General features: G+C 36.5%; 2 protein-coding genes across 2 annotated transcripts; one reads left to right on the plus strand and one right to left on the minus strand.

The window, feature by feature from the left end:
- The first annotated feature begins 8702 nt into the window (after positions 1–8702).
- Positions 8703–9632, plus strand: mc2r (melanocortin 2 receptor). The gene has a single exon (XM_052146519.1). It carries the CDS (start codon positions 8703–8705, stop codon positions 9630–9632), a length of 930 nt encoding a protein of 309 aa, XP_052002479.1.
- A 3546-nt stretch (positions 9633–13178) lies between these two features.
- mc5rb (melanocortin 5b receptor) lies at positions 13179–19414 on the minus strand. Its single transcript, XM_052147101.1, has 2 exons — positions 19179–19414; positions 13179–15029 (listed from the first exon to the last, which is right to left on the minus strand). Exon 2 carries the CDS (start codon positions 14933–14935, stop codon positions 13949–13951), a length of 987 nt encoding a protein of 328 aa, XP_052003061.1. The 5' UTR covers positions 14936–15029; positions 19179–19414; the 3' UTR covers positions 13179–13948.
- Positions 19415–22508: the final 3094 nt, after the last annotated feature.

Genomic DNA, 22508 nt, shown 5'->3' on the forward strand with positions numbered 1-22508 from the left:
GCAACCTCTTCAAAGGGCACACAGCATGTCTTGTTTTAAAACCCAGTTTGGTATTTATTTCAAAGGGGTGGCACCATGGCATAATACAAACAAACTGTCCAATCAGGTGTCTTAGAACAAAACAGAGTAGATGACAAAAACACTTTCTGGGAAGAAAGGTTGCCCTACAGTTCATTTAAACACTGCTAAATAGTCACCTCCACTCCACTACCTAGTGCACAATAGCTAGTGCTTGCTTTTTGCCGAGTGAGCTAGCTAGGGCACCCCTTACAATGAGTTAGGGCACGCTTTACAGTGAGTTAAAGACCCTTAATAGGCACCATCTTTATGCAGAGTTCCCACACATTATTACCAAAGAATTTCCATGACATCCCCCTGGCCTTTTCAGACATTCATAATGACTATTTAAATGACCATTTTATAGAGAGATTTCTGAGTTTTCTATTCGTACTGTATGTCAGGTACCGATCCTTGACATGAATAGATTTAAATGTTTATACTTAAAAGTGTACGAATGTTTTCAATAAGACAAATAAAGCAACAACTAGCTGGTGATTATCCAGAAATATCCATCTCTAGTCAATGGAATATTTTAGTGCAGAACACAATCAGATGACTATTAAAGGGAGAGTTCACCCAAAAATATAAATTATGTATTAATTCACTCACCCTCAAGTTGTTCCAAACCTTTCATTTGTGAAACACCAAAGGAGATGACAAGAAGAATTGATCATTTTGAGGAGTACTAACTACTAAAAGGAGTACTATTTAATTTATTATTATTATTATTATTATTATTATTATTATTATTATTATAATGACTTTTCCAAGAATGGAAATCACAATTTTTAAATTCCCTCATATTGGTTTTCAATGACAGTGGGAATGATGTACAGTGGCTCTACATGCCACTGTACTTAATCTGCTGCTCTTTTATTTTTATTCTTTTAATATATAACGTGTGGACATATTTATATTGCTTATATTTTAATACTTGTTTTTTATATTTAGAGAATGTGTAACACGCACCTACAACACAAAAACAAATTCCTTGTATGCTTAAAAAACATACTTGGCAATAAAGCTTTTTCTGATTCTGATATACAGTGAGGTAACTGTATATGCATACTACAAAATGCATGAAGGCGTGGCACCAGAGAGCATTAGACTAGGGGTTTGAAGTAGACATGACACACATCAACTATGTAGTGAAGTTAATCATTTGACACACACAGACACAAATATGTAGTGAAGATAATCATTTAGGGCCATGTTTGTTTTTATCACCAAGAGCAAACAAATCTGGAAACAGCAACCTGAGACAGGCTGGCATGAGAGACAGCTATAAGGAAAAGCACACAACACACAGCCTCAGGCGAATCAGTGGAAAAGTCCCGTTAGATGCCAGTCATCATACAGTCTTGCATGCCTGACAGCCAGAACACAGACAGCCCTGCAATAGTGCAGGATGAGCCCCTGCCCCTCTCTTCTTTTTCACTAAATTCTTCGAAATTTGTATTTTTCTTTGTCTCTGTAAACTTCTCTCCAAGTGTCTCTTTATCTGCCATCCTCAGCCTATTATTATAACTAACACACACACACACACACACACACACACACACACACACACACACACACACACACACACGTTGTGTTTCCATGTTTTATGGGGACTTTCCATAGACATAATGGTTTTTATACTGTACAAACTTTATATTCTATCCCCTAAACCTAACCCTACCCCTAAACCTAACCCTCACAGAAAACTTTCTGCATTTTTACATTTTCAAAAAACATAATTTAGTATGATTTATAAGCTGTTTTCCTCATGGGGACCGACAAAATGTCCCCACAAGGTCAAAAATTTCGGGTTTTACTATCCTTATGGGGACATTTGGTCCCCACAAAGTGATAAATACACACACACACACACACACACACACACACACACACACACACACACACACACACACACACACACACACACACACACCATAAGAAGGAACTAAAACACTGTGATTAATACTTGCAACCTTTTAATCCAGAATACAACAAAAATTTAAAACATATTCTACTGCCTAACAAATTACTAATTGAATTTTAAAGAAGATATTTATCTACACTCAGACAGCATATTTGAGTAAAATTACATGTTATTAAAACTGTTGAGTCATGCACTAAGACTAAAGATCCAAATATCTCTCGTTATAAACACCCCACAAACTCCGTTGCTATGGACCACAGTAATCACCGCAGAAGAAGAAAGATCAGAGCTAAGACTCATTCAGGGAAATGGTGACTCACAGTTGTCGTATTCCCAGTTCGGGAAATGTTTGCAGGCGTTTAAGGCTCCCCACTCCCTCCTGACTCACTCGCCAGGCAATGTGCAGATGGATTGTGAGAGGCCCTCTTGTGGCCATTCCACAGAAACACACTGAGTTCATCGTATTACAATACCATCCATAGTTTCTGCCAAAATACATTCTGTGACCGCTATTTTCTCTTGCAGAAATTTACCAGTTGTATCCATCGTTAGTTACTACAATTAGCCTGTTGTTACTACAGTAAAACCATGGTGTGGTTAGTTTTTGTAAGGTAGGACTAGTCTACAGATGCACGCGTAAGGGGAGCCAGCTGATAGATAGCTGTGCAATGTGTATAAACCTCATTCTCCTGACCTCAAGAGGTGCACAAGCGAATGAGTGTTAGAATTGTTAAATGAAATGAGAAAGATGAAAAAAAAAAAATGAAATGCTGGAGTTTCTGTCATTAACTGTAGATTCTATCACGTTGATGTAATTTCAAGTGTTTGTTTTCAAAATAAGTTTGTTTTTAGTTAGTTATTTGATGCTATAAAAACAGTGCTGTGACATCATGATTGACAGTTGTGATTGACAGGTTCTCTGAGCGAAGTAGTCACTGAAGCACCAACAGACTTTTTTTCGGGATCTTCGGAGGACTGAGGAGATTGGAGCTTTAAATTTAATATCTACATTTCTATAAATAATTATTTCACACCGTCATAAGTCAAAAGTCAAAAGTGCAGGGGCACATGCTTGCAATTGATTCAGCGAGAGTGAGGGCGGGGCCTTGATTTCGCGGCTTTACTTCCTGCTCACTACTGCGCAGGTCTGGTCCCGAAATCGCAACTGCGCAGACTCAAGTCCCAAGATGTCAGCGCCATATCGGGACACTGGCGGCTTCAGTTCTCACCAATGGAAAAGAGCAAAGGGGCGTCGTCCATCTTTTTTTACAGTCTGTGTTCCAGTCCCATACGGAGCAGGTAGAACAGGAGCGTCACAATGGTGCCATGACCCGGATGGGAGTGAGGTTTATGGGGATGAGTGTAACGGGAGCCAGCTGATAGATAGCTGTGCAATGTGCATAAACCTCACTCTCCTGACCTTAAGAGGTGCACTAGTGACTGACACTAGAGTTTGTAGCCTTTAGCCTCTTTGTTAGTGCACCCGCCTCCAATGCCGGAGACGCCGTTTCGAGTCCTGTACGGAGCGGGTAGAACAAGAGTGTCACACATGGATAATTAGATTAGATTCAACTTTATTGTCATTGTGCAGAGTACAAGTACAAAGACAACGAAATGCAGTTTCAACCAGAAGTGCAGAAAAGTGCAATGTGATAATCAAGTATAGACAGGTGGTGCATAGGCAGGTACAGAAATATATTGCAGTGTTATAAGAGCAGAATAAATATTGCTATGTAATATGAGCAGTGTATGAACAACATGTACAGATATGTGCAATGTAGTAGCAGTGACATTTGAAATAGTAGCAGAATAATGTAGATATAGTGTATTAGCAGAATATATAGTAAGAAAACAGTAAATATGGATAATCTGTATGAACCATATAGATAGACATGTACAGTATGTACAGCTATGTGCAGTGTGGTAACATTATAAGAGCAGTAGAATAAGTGTCAGGGCTCTACGCTAACTTTTTTCCGAAGGAGTACATGCGCTCCTAAATGAAAAAATTTAGGAGCACACAAAGAAATTTAGGAGCACAGTGAAAATTAAATACAGAGTTTATTAACAAACAATTACATACATATTTATACTGCGTGTATGAGTGTGTGTGCGTGTACTAAGGGCCAGCATATACCTCCCAAATCACATGACCAATGCCTACTAAAATCAAAGGATATCAGTTGTCCAGCTGCTTTTGTATGTTGACCGTCTGGCATACTTAGAGGTCAGCCAGCGATCTCACATTATGTCAGCAATTTGACCGATCATCTCCACACATTGTCGTATGTGGGATTAATGTAAACTCAGTTTTTGTGGTGGAGTCTGATAAGCGGCCCAAATTTGACGAAAGGTTCTTCTTCTTTCACAATGAAGTATGCGATGTTTATCTTTATTTTCAGCTGCTTCCTCTTCTCCTCCTCAGACTGCAGCACTTGCCTCCTCAAGGCTGCTGATACCGAGCCTGATGGTTTCTCCTGTCTCATCCAGAGCACTGGATATGCTGCCATGAGATGTTTCGCTACACTATCTCTTTTCAGATTAACAATGGGCATTCCAGCTCTTTTCATAATTGGTGTTAAAACAATTTGAATTAAATTATTAAATGTAATTACACTCTACCTTAACCACAATGTATTTAAAAATGCATTGATTTGTTAAGAAAAATAATACTATTAAACATTTGCATTTAAAGTATAACTTATTGTATATAAACAAAGTGCATATAAATCTAACCAATCAAAACTAATACAATCTGAACAGCATAATAGACAGGGCCACCGCTGGCCAAACTGATGCCCTACACGTGATATGACCGTGAAGCGATCGTCTGTTTTCCGCAACTGCTTTCGGGTCCTTGAATAACGTATAGCGAACGAGTAAGGGCAGCTGGTGGACTTTCTGGTGCCATCCTAGGGTAAGATGGTGCCCCCCTAGGAAGTTGATGCCCTATCAAACTGTGTAGTATGCATGTAGGTAGCAGCAGTACTGATAATAGAATAATGCACATATCAAAGAAAAATAAATAATTTGCAAAACTGCAGCATCCCACAAATTGAAATAAATGTAAAAAAGAAGGATGTTATTTCACGTGTGCATGTTTTGAAAACATTTAGAAAAGTTTACACTATCTGGGCATTTTGAAGATCCATTTGTGACCGATATACATGCTGGCTCTCTAAAGACCAGTGTGAGTGTGAAGCTTCAAAAGCATTTATTTTATTTTTTTCATCTCAAAAAGAATGATTTGAGGAAAAAACAGAATAGTGTAGCAATATAACAGGAGACATTAGATATGCCACCTGTACATGCTGGTGAAAATATATCAAGTGTAATTTATGACATACATTATAATTATAGCATGATTTTCAGTCATTGGAGATGTCACTGATAGGTGTCGCATATCACCTCACATGCTCATTTATTAGTCATTGCTCTTCAAATAAAAAGCCCTAGTAATGAGTCCTAATTTACATTTCAGGGGTTCCATCACATTTAACAATGGCTCTAATTATGATTATGTGGTAGGATAAAGTTTGCAAAGTTCACCCAAAAACTTGTGTTTTTTTGTGCCATTATATACACACACACAACATACAAACTGCAGTAGATGTCAAAAAAACTTTTCTCTGACATTTTAATAGAGAGTTCAAAATTAAAAGTTTAATTCATGCCTGGGGAATCACCACTGTGTGTTTAACCTCGAATATATTAGACTGATGAAAAAAACTAAAACAGAATGATAGCAGCATAGCTAATACTCTTTTATTGTTCTTAAAAAAGATCAAGGTCAAACAATCAACCAGGCACTTCACCCAACATTACCCAACAAAACTCCTTACAAATGCAACATGTGTAACAGAGTTTGATAAATAGGCAGTGTTAGGGAGGAAAGGCCTTGTGTTGAGCTTTATTTGTTGTGAAATGGAACATGAAACAAAAATGGTTCCCAAAGCCTTGAGCACTCAAGGATACACAAATAGACAGGCATGTTCACAGTCTTTCATAGCTCTGTCTATTAACAGCCAGAAGAGAGCATTTCCGGTATCGTCGGACGGATGTCTCTGGGAGATTTTGTATGAAACGGAGGAAAAATTCCTGTTCTGAATTTTCAGAGCCTATTTGATGAGAGAAACACGGTAAGTGACTGTGAAGAATTTAGAATAATTTGACATTGAGTTAATCTGTTCGGTGTATGCACGGTGTCTTTTAAACCATAATCCTTAAACTGGGTCTTAAACTGTCCAAAAGTGGGCATGGGTACTTGATACAGATCAATAGAGATTCCACTGGCAAAAATTTTGAATTTATTGTTAACATGGGAGCTTTCATACACTGGCTCTGTGTAGCCTTTAAAGTTCTAATTATGGTTGCCTTTGTTCTACTTGTGTGACTGAAAATACACACACACACATACGCACGCACACACACACAGGCACAGGCACACACACGCGCGCACACACACACACACACACACACACACACACATAATAATGAATTTCACAAGGATTAAACAAACATGAACTCTTGTGTTTGACACACTGTTTGATGTTTCTAATTGGTTCTCAGCATGGAATGTTGAATTCTGCCCTGTTCTGACAGGTGTAGAGGTTTAGCAAACAAAATGGCAAATTTTTTCTTAATGAGAATAATGGGAACAGCTAACACTCATTTTTTTCCCTGTAGGAATGCACAAAAAGTATGAAATTAAACTATTAAAATAAATACTAAAAATCATTAAAACAAATAATAACAGCTCTGTAAGTACTGAGATGAGTTGTTAATAAAGGGATAAATCACACAAAAATGTTGTCATTATTTCCTCATCCTTATGTTGTTCCAAACCTGTATTAATTCTGTGAAAACTTCTGTGGTGCACAAAAGGAGAATGTTAACTTCAGTTACTCACCAATCACTCTCATTGTTTTGGAAAAAGATGCAATCAAAGTGAATGGTGACATCGAGATATTCTGAAACATTTCGCCTAACATAAAAAGTAATACAGGTTTAGAACATCTTGAGGGTGAGTAAATTACGGAATTTTCACTTTTGGGTGAAATAACCCTTTGAGAAATCCGACTTTAAAAACGTTTGAAAAAACATCTTGAAATGAGCAATATATACAGTTGTTTTATTCACCTCAGAGTGAGCATTGAGGTATGGTACTTTGAATCAGCCACATCTGGGCTGATTATTTGCATATAGGCACTGTGTAACGGGTAGAGAAGGGCTATGAGGAGGCAGGAACCGGCTGAGCAGTCAACGAAACTTTTAATGACATAACTGAACTTAAACATAACAAAACCATATTATTATGACTGATGACAAGATGTCTCTGCCTCATTAACAGATTCTCCAGCTCTCTTTCACCCCTTTTCTGTCTTTGATTCACTCTTGAGTTTATGTTTGATCCATTGGCTTCTCTCCTTCAAGACTGAGATGCTTTTAGATGTTTTGTAAGCATCAGTTAATATAGCTCTACAATGACTCATTTTAATGACTGCATTGTCATCATCATAATTTCCTAAATTGCCTTACTCTGCAATATGTTCCTCTATTTGCACTCTATTCAAGAGACAGACAATGAAGATTAGGACAGCTGCAAGCAAATGATGCTAGACCTTCTCTCAGAACTAACTTTACTTTTCTCAGCCATTTCTTCTGTTACTTTTAACTAACTGGTACCAGAATCATTTTAAGTGAATGTATAATGTCAGTTCACCTCAAGTTCACTTAGGTTCTGTAGAGTAACAGCAGGTGAGATAATTATATTAAAGGGATGGTAAAACCAAAAATCTAATAATTTACTCACCCTCATGCCAACAGAGATGTGTATGACTTTTTTTTTTTTCAAAAGGACACAAATGAAGATTTTTTAGAAGAATATTTCAGCTTTGTTGGTCCATATGACAGTGAATGATGACTAGAACTTTGAATCTTAAAAAAATCACATAAAGCCAGCATAAAAGTTATCCATAAGCTTTCCTTAAGTCCTTTTTTACTACAAATGTCCACCTTTGCTCAGCCCAGACAGTAGGTGGCAATGTACACAAAGAATGTGAATTGAAGAATGTGGAAGTAAAAGTGAAAGTGAAAGTGGATACTTCAGGAAGTGGGAAACATACTGTGCACTACTGGAATGATGAAGGATGGATCCCCTTCCTGCACATAACCTGAGGCTGTTCAGTCATTATGAGCATGAATAGAAATGGGTTTTGAAAATGGGAAATTGAAGAGAGGGACTAAATCTTTAACTTTAATTAAAAGTGCAGTACATTTTAGTGCTGTATGTGCTACAATATATCTGAGAAATTGAAATATTCACTATTTTATTTCTTTAAAAAGGAAGAAAACATATGCTTTATTTCCATTAAAGGAACATTTCAAACAAATATAAAAAATTCTGTTTCCCTCGTGCTATTCTTTTTTTTTTACCTTTATTTCTTGTCCCCCTATGGAACGCAGAAAAAGAATGTTAGACAGAATGTCACCATTCGTTTTCATTGCATCTTTTCCATTCTATGAAGGTGAATGGTTATTGAGGCTAACATTCTGCCTAACTCCATGTTCCACAGAAGTGAGAAAGTCATACGGGTTTGATAAAACATGAGTAAATTATGAAGAAATTAAAAAGTTTCCTCAATTTCCCTACAGGCTCATCCTGAACAAATCTTCAGCTGATAAACCACAATCCAACGGCCAATTGTGATTTCCAATCATGTGGTTACCATCAACTGCTCCATCTACCCTGAACTTTAGCTCAGGTGCTTCATCCACAAACCACACAGACTGTCCTGAGATTCAGGTTCCCAAGGAGGTTTTTCTGGCCATTGCCGTCATCAGTCTAAGCGAGAACCTCTTGGTGGTAGTGGCTGTAATCAAAAACAAGAACCTTCATTCTCCCATGTACTGCTTCATCTGCAATCTGGCTGTGTTTAACACTATCTGCGGCCTCTCCAAAGGCTGGGAGAACATCATGCTGTTGTTTACAGATGCCGGACACTTGGACTCCCATGGCATTTCTGAGCGGAAAATAGATGACATCATGGACTCTCTACTCTGCATGTGCTTCCTGGGCTCCATCTTCAGTATGCTTGCCATAGCCGTAGATCGATACATCACCATATTCCATGCACTACGGTACCACACCCTTATGACCATGCGTCGTGTGGTGGTTATTTTGCTCAGCATCTGGGTGTTGTGTGGCACCAGTGGAGCACTCATGATCGGGTTCTTCAACACATCAACTGTGATGGTCTTCTTCGTTGTCCTCCTCTTCACAGCTCTACTTTTCATCCTTTTGCTCTACGTGCACATGTTCCTGTTAGCACGCCACCATGCTAACAGGATTGCATCTATGCCAGGTGCCACATCTCGAAATAGGATGAGTGGTCTGAGGGGGGTGCTGACACTCACCATATTGATTGGGGTGTTTGTGGCATGCTGGGCTCCTTTCTGCCTTCACCTACTAATTCTTCTGATTTGTCCTCAGAACCCTTACTGTGAGTGCTATCGCTCCCTTTTTCAGCTGCATTTAGTGCTATTGGTGAGCCATGCAGTTATTGATCCAGCCATCTATGCCTTCCGTAGTGTAGAGCTACGGAACACTTTCAAGAAACTTTTCTTGTGTTCAAGTTCAAGGATCTGAAAAGAGTGTGTCTGATTGAGAAGTTTGGTATCTTCAGACTACAAAGGGATAAATACTAGCGATTTTGTATGTGTTGGTGTAAAGTTCCTACTAGGCTTAACCAAAGCAGTTTTTTTTCCTGTGTTTTAAAATTTCCTACTGAAACAGGAATTTGGAACATGATCATGATTTGCTACTCACTATGGGCTACTTGAACTGAGCTTCATTACGGACTTCTGTTTTGAAATAATGCCTAGTTTCTGAAACTCCACTTAAAATAAGTGTTGGGAAGACGATTTTAAATTCTGGACATTTTCAGAGAGAGAGAGGAGAAATATTTTGAACAGCATCTTAAAAATGTTGTGGAACATTTTTAAACTAAAGCCCAAGCCGATCTGAGCAAGCAATGGCTGGTAAACACTTAAGCTCATTTCACTGTTTCTCCTCACACGGATGTATGAAGCAGACATTTAACCACAAATCAGCTTGACCACCAATCAAAGAAGGTTGAAGGAGATTAAGAAAGGTTGTCAGTACATTGAATTAATCAACTACATGTTTCAAACACTGCAAAGCTCCATATTTGAGAGAGGAGAGAGAGACCTGATGAATGCATGCACCACCCCTTTATACTTTTTTATTAAAAGTATGTTTTATCTCTATTTTGTATCATTGTTTCATTGAAATGTTAATGCATGGTTTTTGCAAATACTGTACGAGAAACTAAAAATTTTATGTTTATCATTTCACTTCATTCTGAGCAGAAACTGTATTTTTTTGTTCTGGTTCCAATGTTTCCACAGACTCCTTTCAAAATGACAGGGACTAAAAATGAAAAAATTTATAAAAAATGATAATGAGGGCTGACATAGTTTAATCCATAACATGCACTTATCTATATTTATTTAAAGATAAAAAAAAAAGGAAAACAAATTGAAAGAAAAACACTGCGAGTATCCTCTCCGTGTATCTCTTGTCACTATTACAGATGACCCAGCAACAACGGGTTTTACATTTTTTTGATTATTTTGATAAAATCCTGCTTAAAAGTACTCAAACACACATTACTCCCATAGACTGTCATTCGAAAATAGCAAACATGTGTTAGAGTAATGGTGGCAGCTGGGTAACAGTTGCTAAAACAGGAAGCACTTTCAGGCACGGCTTATCGAAGGGTCAAATACACCGTAAACCCTAATGCTCAAAATAATTCATTGAAATTGCATTTTTAATAATGATAAAAGCTGTAGTCACTTTGAAATTTCATGAAAAAAACATTGGATCCCAAATATAAAAATGTAATTACACATATAACAATTATTTAATAACTATATCATACAAATAATAATGTTATATTTAGAACTGTATTTACAACTTTTTCTTTTGAGTTCACTAATCTTGAACCTGAATTGTGAAATGTCTTGAGTTTAATGGACATCTCTCTTTAAATTTCACAGGAACTTAAATTGAACTGAAACTGGGAAGGGATTTTTATTTCCCAGCATGCTTTACATGGCACTCGATAGAGAGAGTAAATAATCAAATTCATATAGTGTATCTTTTTGCAAGTTGAATGTAAAGGGAGATACTTGACGTATTAAAGTTGAGCCTACATAGTGATTTTAAGTTCAATTTAAAGTTAAGTACCATTAAAATGCATGAGTTTATAGTTATTCAATCGAAACAAAAAAATCAATACACATGAGTAATGCAAAATCAAAATCTGACTGTTCTGTTTACTTAAACTTGTAATTTTTTAACTTAAAAATGTTGATGTAACTGTTTTCCTCACATGTTTTGAGTTCTGCAAACTTATTCGGATTTACAGTGTCGATAGAAGACCTGTGGCAAGTTCTCCAAGCTTGGGACATACCCTTCTGCCAACAACCAAAAAAAACTGTGTCCAGTTGTATCTATGAGAATTAGATATATATATATATAAATAATAATTAATGTTTACTGCAACTTGTATAAATGAATTGATATATATATATTCATGGCATTAATTTTTAAAATTTTCACACAGTACTGTAGCTTCATGTAAAAAGTAGTAGAGCAGCCAGAGATATCAAGTTATAGCGTTTGAGATTCAGTAAATATGTTAATGCTGTTATTATTCAGCTGGACTGTAGTATGGTGGAATTGAATTACAGTTAAAGCTTAACAGGTATAAAATATTATCAGTCAATGAAACACAGCATTAATGATAATGTCAGTAGTGGACTGCCCCAGGTTAAATACGGTTGTTTATTATTTAGGAACTAAATGTACATTTAGATGGAAATTTCAGCAAATTAGAAATTTGAGATCAGTCAAGATAATGGCAGAAACATGTTTTATTGTTTTATATAACATGCCTTCTTATGAATCGCTGCATGTAGGTAATAGGAAAATTGTAAACAGAAATGCCTCATCCTCAGTAAGTAGAATGTGGAAGCAGTTATATTAGTAGTACATTGCTAGTCAAAAATAGATGGCATGAGGAGGAACATTCTCATTCTATAGATCATTTGATTGGACAAAATAAGTGTCATCAAAAGTTTTGTCTATTCTCAGAAGAGAGAGGCTGTACATTTTGAATGTGTATAGAAGTACACCAGCAAATAGTTGACCTCAAACGAACATATATGGATGTAATTTTAATAACATTTGATTTCATGGGGTCAATAAATTGGTGTCGATGCAGAAGACATTCAATTAACAGATATTTTTAACAACTTTTATTCAAAACCCAAATAAACAAATATTTATTTACATTTATAATACCTTTACAGTTGATGTGTGCAATTGTCTTTAAGTTATTTTCCAAAACATTCCCCCCCATCTTCTATTGGTCTATACCACTGACTGTATGGCCCATACAGGTAGTCCCTCCCCAATCTCACAACATTAGTTGAACAAATGAGTTCAAAATGGCATACTACCCATACTACTCTTGCTACTTCTGCCACTAAGGGTTGTTTGGTAGTATGCCATTCTGAACTCAGCCATCACCATGTTTGGGACTGGCTGGTTGTGAAGCTTGAACAAACAGAGCAATGTTTTGATGGAGCCTCAGAGCCACAGCGTTTACACTTTTTTAGGAAATAATCAAATCAATTTATTTATTTATAGTTGTCTGTGTGTATAAAGATTTAAGGGTTAAGATACTTAGGATATTAACCCTTTGGATACCTTGTTGTAGTAGTGGAAATTGTGCCAAATAGCTCCTTGAACAGTCTATCAAGAAATCATTAAACAGATAACATTGTTAAGTAATCATAATAAAAACCACCAAGTGGAACTGAAGATGAATCTGGTAAAGAAGAATATCCAGCTTTTTTTACGTGTGCTATGAAATGACAAAATCAGAAGATATGTTATCTATCTACCATCTACATGCATATATTTACATTTACCCAAAATTATCTTAATGTATAATTTTTTATTTACTTTTGTAATTTAAGACAAAATGTAAAAAAAAAAATAATAATAATTGAAATAGGAGTGTGATTTAAAAAAACGAATCTGTTTTCACTGGATTTTTGTGCACCATTGCTAACCCATAATGACACAAAACTTTAATTATTTGGCTACATTTCAAAGGAGATAAAAAATACTCTTTAATTAAACTTATAAACACTTCCTTGTTGATTCTACTCATAAAATGAAGTCTAGCGCAAATTATGGACTTTTTTACTAAATAAATACATTATGTTTACCTTATTATATTATATTACAATATTGTATATATATGTATTTTTGATCACTGTCTAAATCTGCTTCCAGTATGTGTTTCTGTTCTCAGTCCACAGGTTTAATGTTAATAAAAAAAAACTGCAACCACAATGTATCTTTATATATAAACATTTTAACCTGTTTTGTGCACAAAATATCACAGTTGCACTGACCTGACAGCAGCCCCAAGCAACAAATTATTTTAATACACATTATAATGCCACAATAGACATTTCAATTTAATGTTTTACATCTACACAACAACTTTACTCTTACACAGAAAACGCATTCAAAATAAAAGGTTATAAGAGGTATGTCTGAAAAGTGAGTACAAGATTGTTGTTCCTACACAGCAAACAATTATTGTCTACATTTATATTTTTACAACTTTTTTTCACAATTACGCATCTCAAGCAAATTTAACTTGTTTTAAGAATCTTAGATATTTTTACTGGAAAACAAGAAAAAGTACTGATTAAGAAAAATATTTTTTACAGTATAAACAGAGACTCCCCTTTCCTTGACCAACCCCCCACCTTCCCTCATTATGCACACATCCATTCATCTACACACACATTCATCCAACATTCCATCTTGTTAGGGCTTTCCAGGAACCTTGCTCAATAATTGCTGACCAGGCAGCAGAGACTGCGTAGTCCATCACAGCAGATGATCTCCTTAAAGGTCTTTCTCATCTCTTGGCTCCTGAGAGCATAGATTAGTGGGTCAATCACAGAGTTACACATGATGAGTATTAGGTACATGTTAAAGTGTGACATAAAGCAGACACAATAAATGTTCCTTGGGCAGGAGATCATGAGGATGAGATGGAGAAAAAATGGCGCCCAGCACACGATGAAGATGCCCAGTAGAATAGTGAGAGTGATGGCCCCCTTCATGCTTGCTCTCTGCCTGATGTTGCCGTTGTATCCCGGCAACACCGCCATGCGTTTGACATGTGAGCGTGCCAGCAGGAACATGTGGCTGTAAAGTGACGCCATCATGAGAAGCATGGCAAAGAACATGGCCACCAGGCACACCACTACAGGCTTAGTGTCGGAATAGGTGATGAAGATGATCCCACAAATTGTAGAGAAGGTCCAAATGCTGCTGATGATAATTTCTGCTCGCCGTACAGTCATTATATTATGGTAGCGCAGAGCGTAGAAGATAGTCACATAGCGATCCACTGCAATTGCTAAGAGGCTGCACATAGATGCCACCACTGAGATACAGATGAGAGAGTCAAAGACATTATCCATCTGACGAATTAAGTGATCTTCTATCACCAAACTCCTGTTGGCCAGCAGATGGATCACTATTGTCTCCCATGCATTGGATACACTTACCAACATGTCGGCAACTGCAAGGCTGCAGACAAAGAAGTACATGGGTGAGTGGAGGTTCTTGTTCTTAACGATGGCGAGGACGACCAGGATGTTCTCGAGCAGGCTGATGAGGCCCAGCATGAGAAAGACCTCTGGTACGATGTGCACCTGCTCGCAGGCCGATGACTCACTCAACTTGTGCTTGCTGGCCTCTTTGCTGTGGTCTGTGTGATTCAAAGAGGAGTTTGGGGAAAACGTGGGCCACTCCAAGGAGTTCATGTCCTAGTGTACAGTAGTATGGACTCTGTTGAATGATGTAGCTCAGGGTCAGGTAAACGGTGTTGCTAGATACATGATGATCTGTCCACATCAGCTGTAAAAAGAGAGACTTGTTGAGAGAAATTGAAAAAGAAGCATTGTGACATTAACAAGTCAACAAACTCTTATTCTACTGACTTAGTTTAGGGTTTTTCCAAAATACCTAAACCAAGACCAAAAATGTCAATTGAAACTCCTCATTGAGCTTTCAAGCTACATCCACCAAACTCGGCACAGAACTGTTCTGCCTTGGGTCACTGTCTTTTCTAATTGATCAGTTTAAAAAAAAAAAGATCTGTCTGTCTGCTTGCCTGCCCGCCTATCTTTCTATATGCTAACAACACCTAGCAACATGCTAACAACACCTATATAGCTACATGCAGTGTTGGGAGGGTTACTTTTAAAATGTATTCCACAACAGATTACAGAACACATGCTGTAAAATGTCATTTGTAATGTATTTCGTTAGATTACTCAAGGTCAGTAACGTATTCTAAATTCTTTGGATTACTTCTTCAGCACTGGTAGATTTTTACACTTGTTTGAATATTAAAAACTCTGCCAGTTCAGTAAGACAAAATACACATGTTAAAAATACATTCTCTGAAAAACCTAAATATCTTGTGCAGTGTTGTTTCTAAAACAAGAAAAATCAAACTGATCTTGTTTTAAGGATTTTTTTTATATTTTTAATGGAAAACAATACAACAATTATTATCAAGAATATGATTTTTGCCCTAATAACAAAGGGCTTGCTAGAAAAAGAAATTATGGTCCAATGTGAATTTTCTTGATAACAAATATGATTGTGCCTGGTAATGTGGATGTAAAATAGCTAGAAATAGCATTTTAGCTTTGCGTAAAGCTGACAAATTACACAAGGGTTATTTATATTTCTTGCGCTTCAAACTGACTTCAAACTTACTTCTCTGTCTGCTTGTGTGAATGTAACACATCATAAGAAAAAGCCTTTTAAATGCCATTTAAAGTGCAGTATTGAGGTTGAAGTGAATATGAGTAAAACCTGCAGTTACACATAAACTAACACTGATGAATGCTGTGTTACAGAGCAAACAAGCCATATTATTGTCTAGAGAGCTTGAACATGTGGTACCTTTATTGACCGCAATGACAGCTATAAACATGCAGGAAAAGGAAATATTAAGACTTTCCAATCCTAGGAAATCCTTCACATATGCCAATCTAAAATTAATTGCACTTACATTCCTACAAATAGCGTGATCTTAACAATTGAGGTCAGCATGGAGTCAAGAACAGAGACCCTATGAGAACGCACCAAATACCGACATCCTTCCCATCATTCACACCTTTGCTGCCATAACTATTGGGGGGATGGCGGCCTAATTTACTGCTCAGGGCTCCTCACACAATGTTTGCAGATTTGATGCTGGAAGAAGCCTCATTATCACTGAACAAGGCACTCAACTCACAAGACTGACCCTGATATTACAGTACTGAAAGCTACACAACATGGCAACCAACTACTCTTCAGACTTCCGCGAAAGGAACAAGTATGCAGGTCATTACCACAAGTAAACTTAAGTCAGCTATTGAGTAAGGAAAGATACTTTGCATAAACTGACACTAGACAAATAGACAAAAAAGATTTAAGTTTTAAGTTTTAAGTTTTATTTTCTCTTAAAACATATGCAATGTCATGCAAGCGCTGAAGCAAAATGATATTCTCACTTGCTTAGGTGTTCAAATGGGAACTGCGTCTGCAAGTTTATTCATTTAGCATTTTATGGCTCTCTGGTGGAGAGATATGGTGAAAACAATGAATGATCAAACAATCAGTCTGATAATAGATATTATAGAGGCAGTTTCTTAATCAATACTATGAAGTTGAATTCAACTTGAAGAATCATCAAAACAAATCACGTTTGGTCAAAGATGTACGACCACGTCAGTGAAGCCTTTCCAGGGCAGTATTCAGTATATTTTGATAGAGTCATTCCATATAGAGTAAGAACAACTATTCACTATTCTACCACACTATGAAGGGAATGAATCACATGAATAAGTTAGAGAAACTTAGACTCTGTTCAGAATACAGACTTGCAATGTCATTTCATATTCAGCCCACCTGATGAGCTGTTTGCTGCACTCCACACAAGAAGGTTATGCTTGTTTGTTATAAGTGAACCAAGCATAAAATATAAAACCTTGTTTAACAGTTATTCATACAGCAATATAAGTATAGAGTTTAGTTCATCATAACTTCTTGAACTGTCTGCTCATTTCTCAGTATTTATTTACAGCATTTCTGTGCATCTTGTCGTGTCTTCTCATTAAAATCCCTTTCTTCTTGAAACTAGCTTCTTTTTCAAATCTTCTCGGCACACTTGTAAGGTAATTGTTGTTGTTTTTTTCTCTCTCTTTTTATCAATTAAATATTTCTGGTTTAAAATAAGATTGTTTGTGACTCACTAAAGTATAACCCCAATAGTCATTAGATTTTTTACAAGTGACATATTGATTTTAAAAGTGCTTTGGTGGTATTAAGGACACTTGTAATTACATTCTCTGATGGTGTTCATTGATTATTGTTCCCTCTATGTCAATTCACCTGATGAAGGTCTAAAATAGAATCAGGCATACATTCACGTACACACACACACACACACACACACACACACACACACACACACCAAATGAGCTAGAGAATCACCATCTCTGACCTGAAATGTCTCTATTTCAGGTTTTCAGACCTGACACTGAACAACACTGGTCAAGAGTCACATCCTGTGTGGAGCTTGTTATGAAAAACTCAATCCATGTGAACAGAGTAGCTCTCTATTCAGAATCTTATCACTCTTTCTTAACTGCTCTTACAGAACTTGGTCTCCCAACAAAGAACCCCAATAAAAAGCATACTTTTTATTAAAAATGCCACTTCTTGTGTTTAAAAAAAAAAAGAAGAAGAGTGATAAGGGTTTACAACATAAGTGTGAGTAATTTACAAAAGACTTTCTGATCCGTTTATGTAAAGGCAATTGATACCCTAAGGATCTATTTCTACTTGATCTAACCCTTAAATTGCTTTTGTTGGTGTCACTTGTCAGGTTGATTTAGTCATGTAGAATAACATGTTTGACTTGAATAAAACAAGTTTATTTTGATGCTATTTGGAGCACATTGTGGTTGTTGTTTAATTGTTGGATTTGTGAGACACAAATTAACTGCATTCAAAAACTCCCGATGCTCTAATACAACAGTTTTGGGTTATAAAATGTTGCATTCAATTTTTATAAGAATATAAGCTGTATTATAAATGACAACCTGCAAAAGTCCTCTGTCATGTTCTCACAGATTGTAGTAGCTGTGCAGCTCAAATGCCTCCAGAGTCACACATCAGGAATACTCAGCGCACATAATGGAGCCTTATTTCAAAATGATTTACACTGAATTTAAGTGCAACTAAAGGAAGCATGCAGATATAATATTTTTGTAATTGGTGTTCAATTATTTTCAGTTATTCAAAGTTTACCATTTTCAATGGTTCTCCTAGAGTGTGTGAATAACATGCCAATCATAATCTGAAGCAATAAAGACTCTTGAACTGTTATGCAAGAAATGATTTAAAAGGACAGACCTTAAAGGTATAGTTCACACAAAATAAATACATTGAAGAAAAGAAAATTAAATTCTGTCATCATTTACACACCATCGTGTTCTTCCAATCTCATATGACTTATTGCTATGGAACACAAAATAAAAGTATTATATGACTTATATAGGGCAGAATGATTGGCTCAGTCACCATTCCTTGTATGGGAAATGCAATAAAATTAAATGATTGCCTAGAATAAGATACTGCATATAACAACCTTTTGTGCTTCTTGGAAGATAGAATGTCATATGGGTATGGAACAACACGAGGGTGAGTAAATAATGATATCATTTAGATTTTTGGTTGAACTATCACTTTTGGTACTTCTCTCCAAAGTCATTTTAAATAGAACAAGAAAGAATATACATACAGATATGTAAACAACAAAAACAGCAAAAGTATGACAAAACAAGAAAGTATGTTGTAAAATAAAATATGGCAAATACAATAATAACTATAATACAATAAACTATAATAGAAGGAGAGATCAAGTGAATGATTACTGATAGGGTAATACAAATAATTATCAAATGCATTGCACATTAATCACATTTAAAAAAAAAAACTTACTGTGGTAAGCGTCGCCGGAAATGATTATGAGTATGTTGCAACTTGCAGGTGAAGGTAATAGTGTAAGAGCTGTCTGAGTACTGCTGTATAGAAACTCTCACCGCGTGCTCATGCAGCACAGCGCGCGCTCCACCCCCGCGCCAAGTCGTGCTCCGTCCCGGGAATCGATGCCGGTTACACTAATGAAACATCCTGAACCCTGATCTAAGGAATATTTTAGTCGTTTCAATGCATCAGCTTACATAAGACAGACAGTAGGCAACACAGCATTTAACTTTGAGTTGACGCATGGACTTGCAGTATGTAAATATTTCAAACGCGCGTCTCTAGGGAACTGTACATGCATAATAATAACTATGTTCTAGATAAAATCGATAGGCTTTTACATGGTTTGGTACAGGATGCTCAGAAATGTTTAGCACAAACAAACACCGGTATTAGAGTGCAATTTGTTTCTGATTGCATTGTTTGAAAGTAGTGAATGAATAGCAGCGCTGCGACACAAGCGCACTTGTGGCCTCATCAGGACGCTAATCTGATTTCCAAACCTTAATATTGGAGCTCAGTCAAGCTTTTGAAGACTAAAAACAGGAAAACCTAGGGTGATTTAAAAGAAATGCCGAAGGAAGTGAAACGCCCTCTGTTCCACAGCAGAGTGTGAAGAAAAACATTGTTGTTTATTAGACTGGAGGAATATTCAATCTGAATCTGATCTGATGTTATCTTGTCCAAGGTGCTAAAATAAGAAACACAACTGCCAGCACAAAAATAGGGCCAATAGGACATTTTAAGTTTGCTAAGAACACTAGCAAACAACACAGAGCAATGTGGCCAAAGACTTTAACAAGAAATACATTATGTACCAATGTGTTCTTTAAATGGAACATTTCCTTAGAAAATATTGCATTTAATTAATTTCATAATTATTATGTTACTATATTGTACATTTTACTCAATTATACTGCATGCTTTAAAACAAATCTCTGTAGTCTGAATTAACTGTCAGTTATTTCAATCAGATTTGTTGTTTCAGCTGAGCTGAGCACCCGAATATTTTATTATGTAGGCCCAGGCAATGTATGGGGGCTTATGTGGAGTGTAAATAGTTGCTGTTGTTAATTGATAAGGGTTATAGTTGTTTTTACAGTTCGGATTAGTCTTAATCATGCTGTTTTGTGTTAAATTATGGTGTTTTATTTGGTGTGTGACTTTGTTTCTTCTGCAGAACACAAATGAAGATTTAATTCAGTTTTTAAGGACTTTACAGAATATTACTCTAGTTTTTCACATACAACTATCATATCTCTTCTGAAGATAGATTTAACCACTGGAGTCACGTGGGTTACTTTTTTGCTGTCTTTATGTGCTTTTGGAGCTTCAATTTGTATTGAATAAACAAGCAGAGCTGATATATTTCTCAGCAGAAAAAAAGAAAGTCAAACACATCTGGGATGGCATGAGGGTGAGTAAACGATGAGAGAATTTTCATTTTTGGGTTAACTATTCCTTAAATGCCATTGACCACTGATTATTGCATCCAGAAATGAGGTCATGCGGAACGCCACTATGAATATATTCCATGTTGTGATTTGGAATATGTAAAACAGGTATATAAACCCAATCCATCAGATGGCAGTCTAGTTGAGTGTTTTGTTTTTAATTTTCTTTTGGCATGAGAATACACATTCGACATTTTAAGGGCAGCTACGTTGGATGCAGATGAGAAGTTCTTTTTACATACATCCCACAGGAACATATCATAACTTTTCATTCCACACCTACAGGGGGCAAGAACTTTTACATCACAACTCACTCAAAAATGTAATATAGTGCAAACACCTGTTTTATATGGCTTAGCAGAAAGAAAGAGAAAAAAGGTGAGAATAGGTAGTTAATGAAGCGAAGAAAAAGATGCCAGTAATTAGTCTCATGGCCAGATGCATGAAATATGACTACACGGATGCATTTACAAAAAAAGAAGGAAAACTTTAATTCTCAGTTACAATTTAGTTAACGTCATTAACCTCTTCTATCACAGAAAGCCACCCACATCTACAAATGTATTGCTCTGCCACCCACATCAGGAGCATAATTGAAATTTTTTTGATTTGCTTGTCCAAGTACATTTAGAGCTTTGTGCAGAATACCACTGAAACAAGCATTTCTCTCTGCTCGACTATCAGGCCTCTCATATGGCTTTTAAATGGATAGTTCTGTCATCATGTGTGACTTTCTTTTTTATATTTTATGTATAACACAAAAGTGTTCCACAGAACAAAGAAAGACATGCTTGTAATGATGTCAGAATTTTCATTTTTGGGTGAACTTTTGAGACCTAACTTTTGTTTATGGAGTTTGAGGACCTTGATGTTGAGGAATCTGAAGATCATTGAGGAGTCTTTGGGCTTTGAGGTCAGGGTGCTCGTAAGAGAAAGGCCAAAGGTCAGAGTCACACCCCCATCCAAATATGCCTACTTTGCTGCTACTTCCCTATATTGTATGCCAAAAGCAGTTGATCAAATGAGTAGGATGTCCAAATTCTCAAATTTCATTATACAGCACGCAAGCAAAGCCCTGATGACTTCTACATCTACCAAGATTCTTAAGTAGGCAGCCACTGGACGTTTGGTAGCTGAGGAGCTATCACATTTGAAAAACTGAATTAAAAAAGGAAATGAAGAGAACCCTGAGTCAGGTGGCTCTTTTCAATTGTAGGTGCTATAGATACCAAGAAAATGGTTCCTTTTGATTCAGTTGTACTGATTTTTGCATTTTGAATGTTAGTATGTCATACATTTGGGTCTCAAGGTTTAATACCATCAAGTGCACCACATATTTGAAAAATAAATCAATACTCTAAAATACAAGTAAATAATATTTTGTGACAAATAATTAACACTGACGGATGAGATTTCATTTTGCGTGTGATTTATTTTTGACTAAAGCTGAATGGGAATTTGTATGCAAAATAACTTTTGAATGTTTTCTTATTGCTTTGGACACTAAATGGTATGCAATTAATAACACATTAAACTGGGAGGACATGAATAGTGACCCTTTGAATTGATCACTCTGGCTCATGACAGATTATCCGGCTGCCTAGTGACCCTCTTCATCCACCCAAGAATGTTTTAATCTGCTTATAAAACTCTGTTAGGTTAACCTTAGATACTCTCCTCGTGTTGGTCTCATTTCACATGTTTGGTCATAAGACATTGTGGTCATGTGATGTACTCTATGAGGACACTGGCCCTAAGAGGAAGTGCTAGAAAAGTAATGCCACCCAGCATCAGATTCTGAGCAGCTCTCCGTGCAAACTTAATGTATGGA

The sequence above is a fragment of the Xyrauchen texanus genome, chromosome 17, assembly GCF_025860055.1.
Source record: "Xyrauchen texanus isolate HMW12.3.18 chromosome 17, RBS_HiC_50CHRs, whole genome shotgun sequence".
In the NCBI taxonomy this organism is placed as follows: Eukaryota; Metazoa; Chordata; class Actinopteri; order Cypriniformes; family Catostomidae; genus Xyrauchen; species Xyrauchen texanus.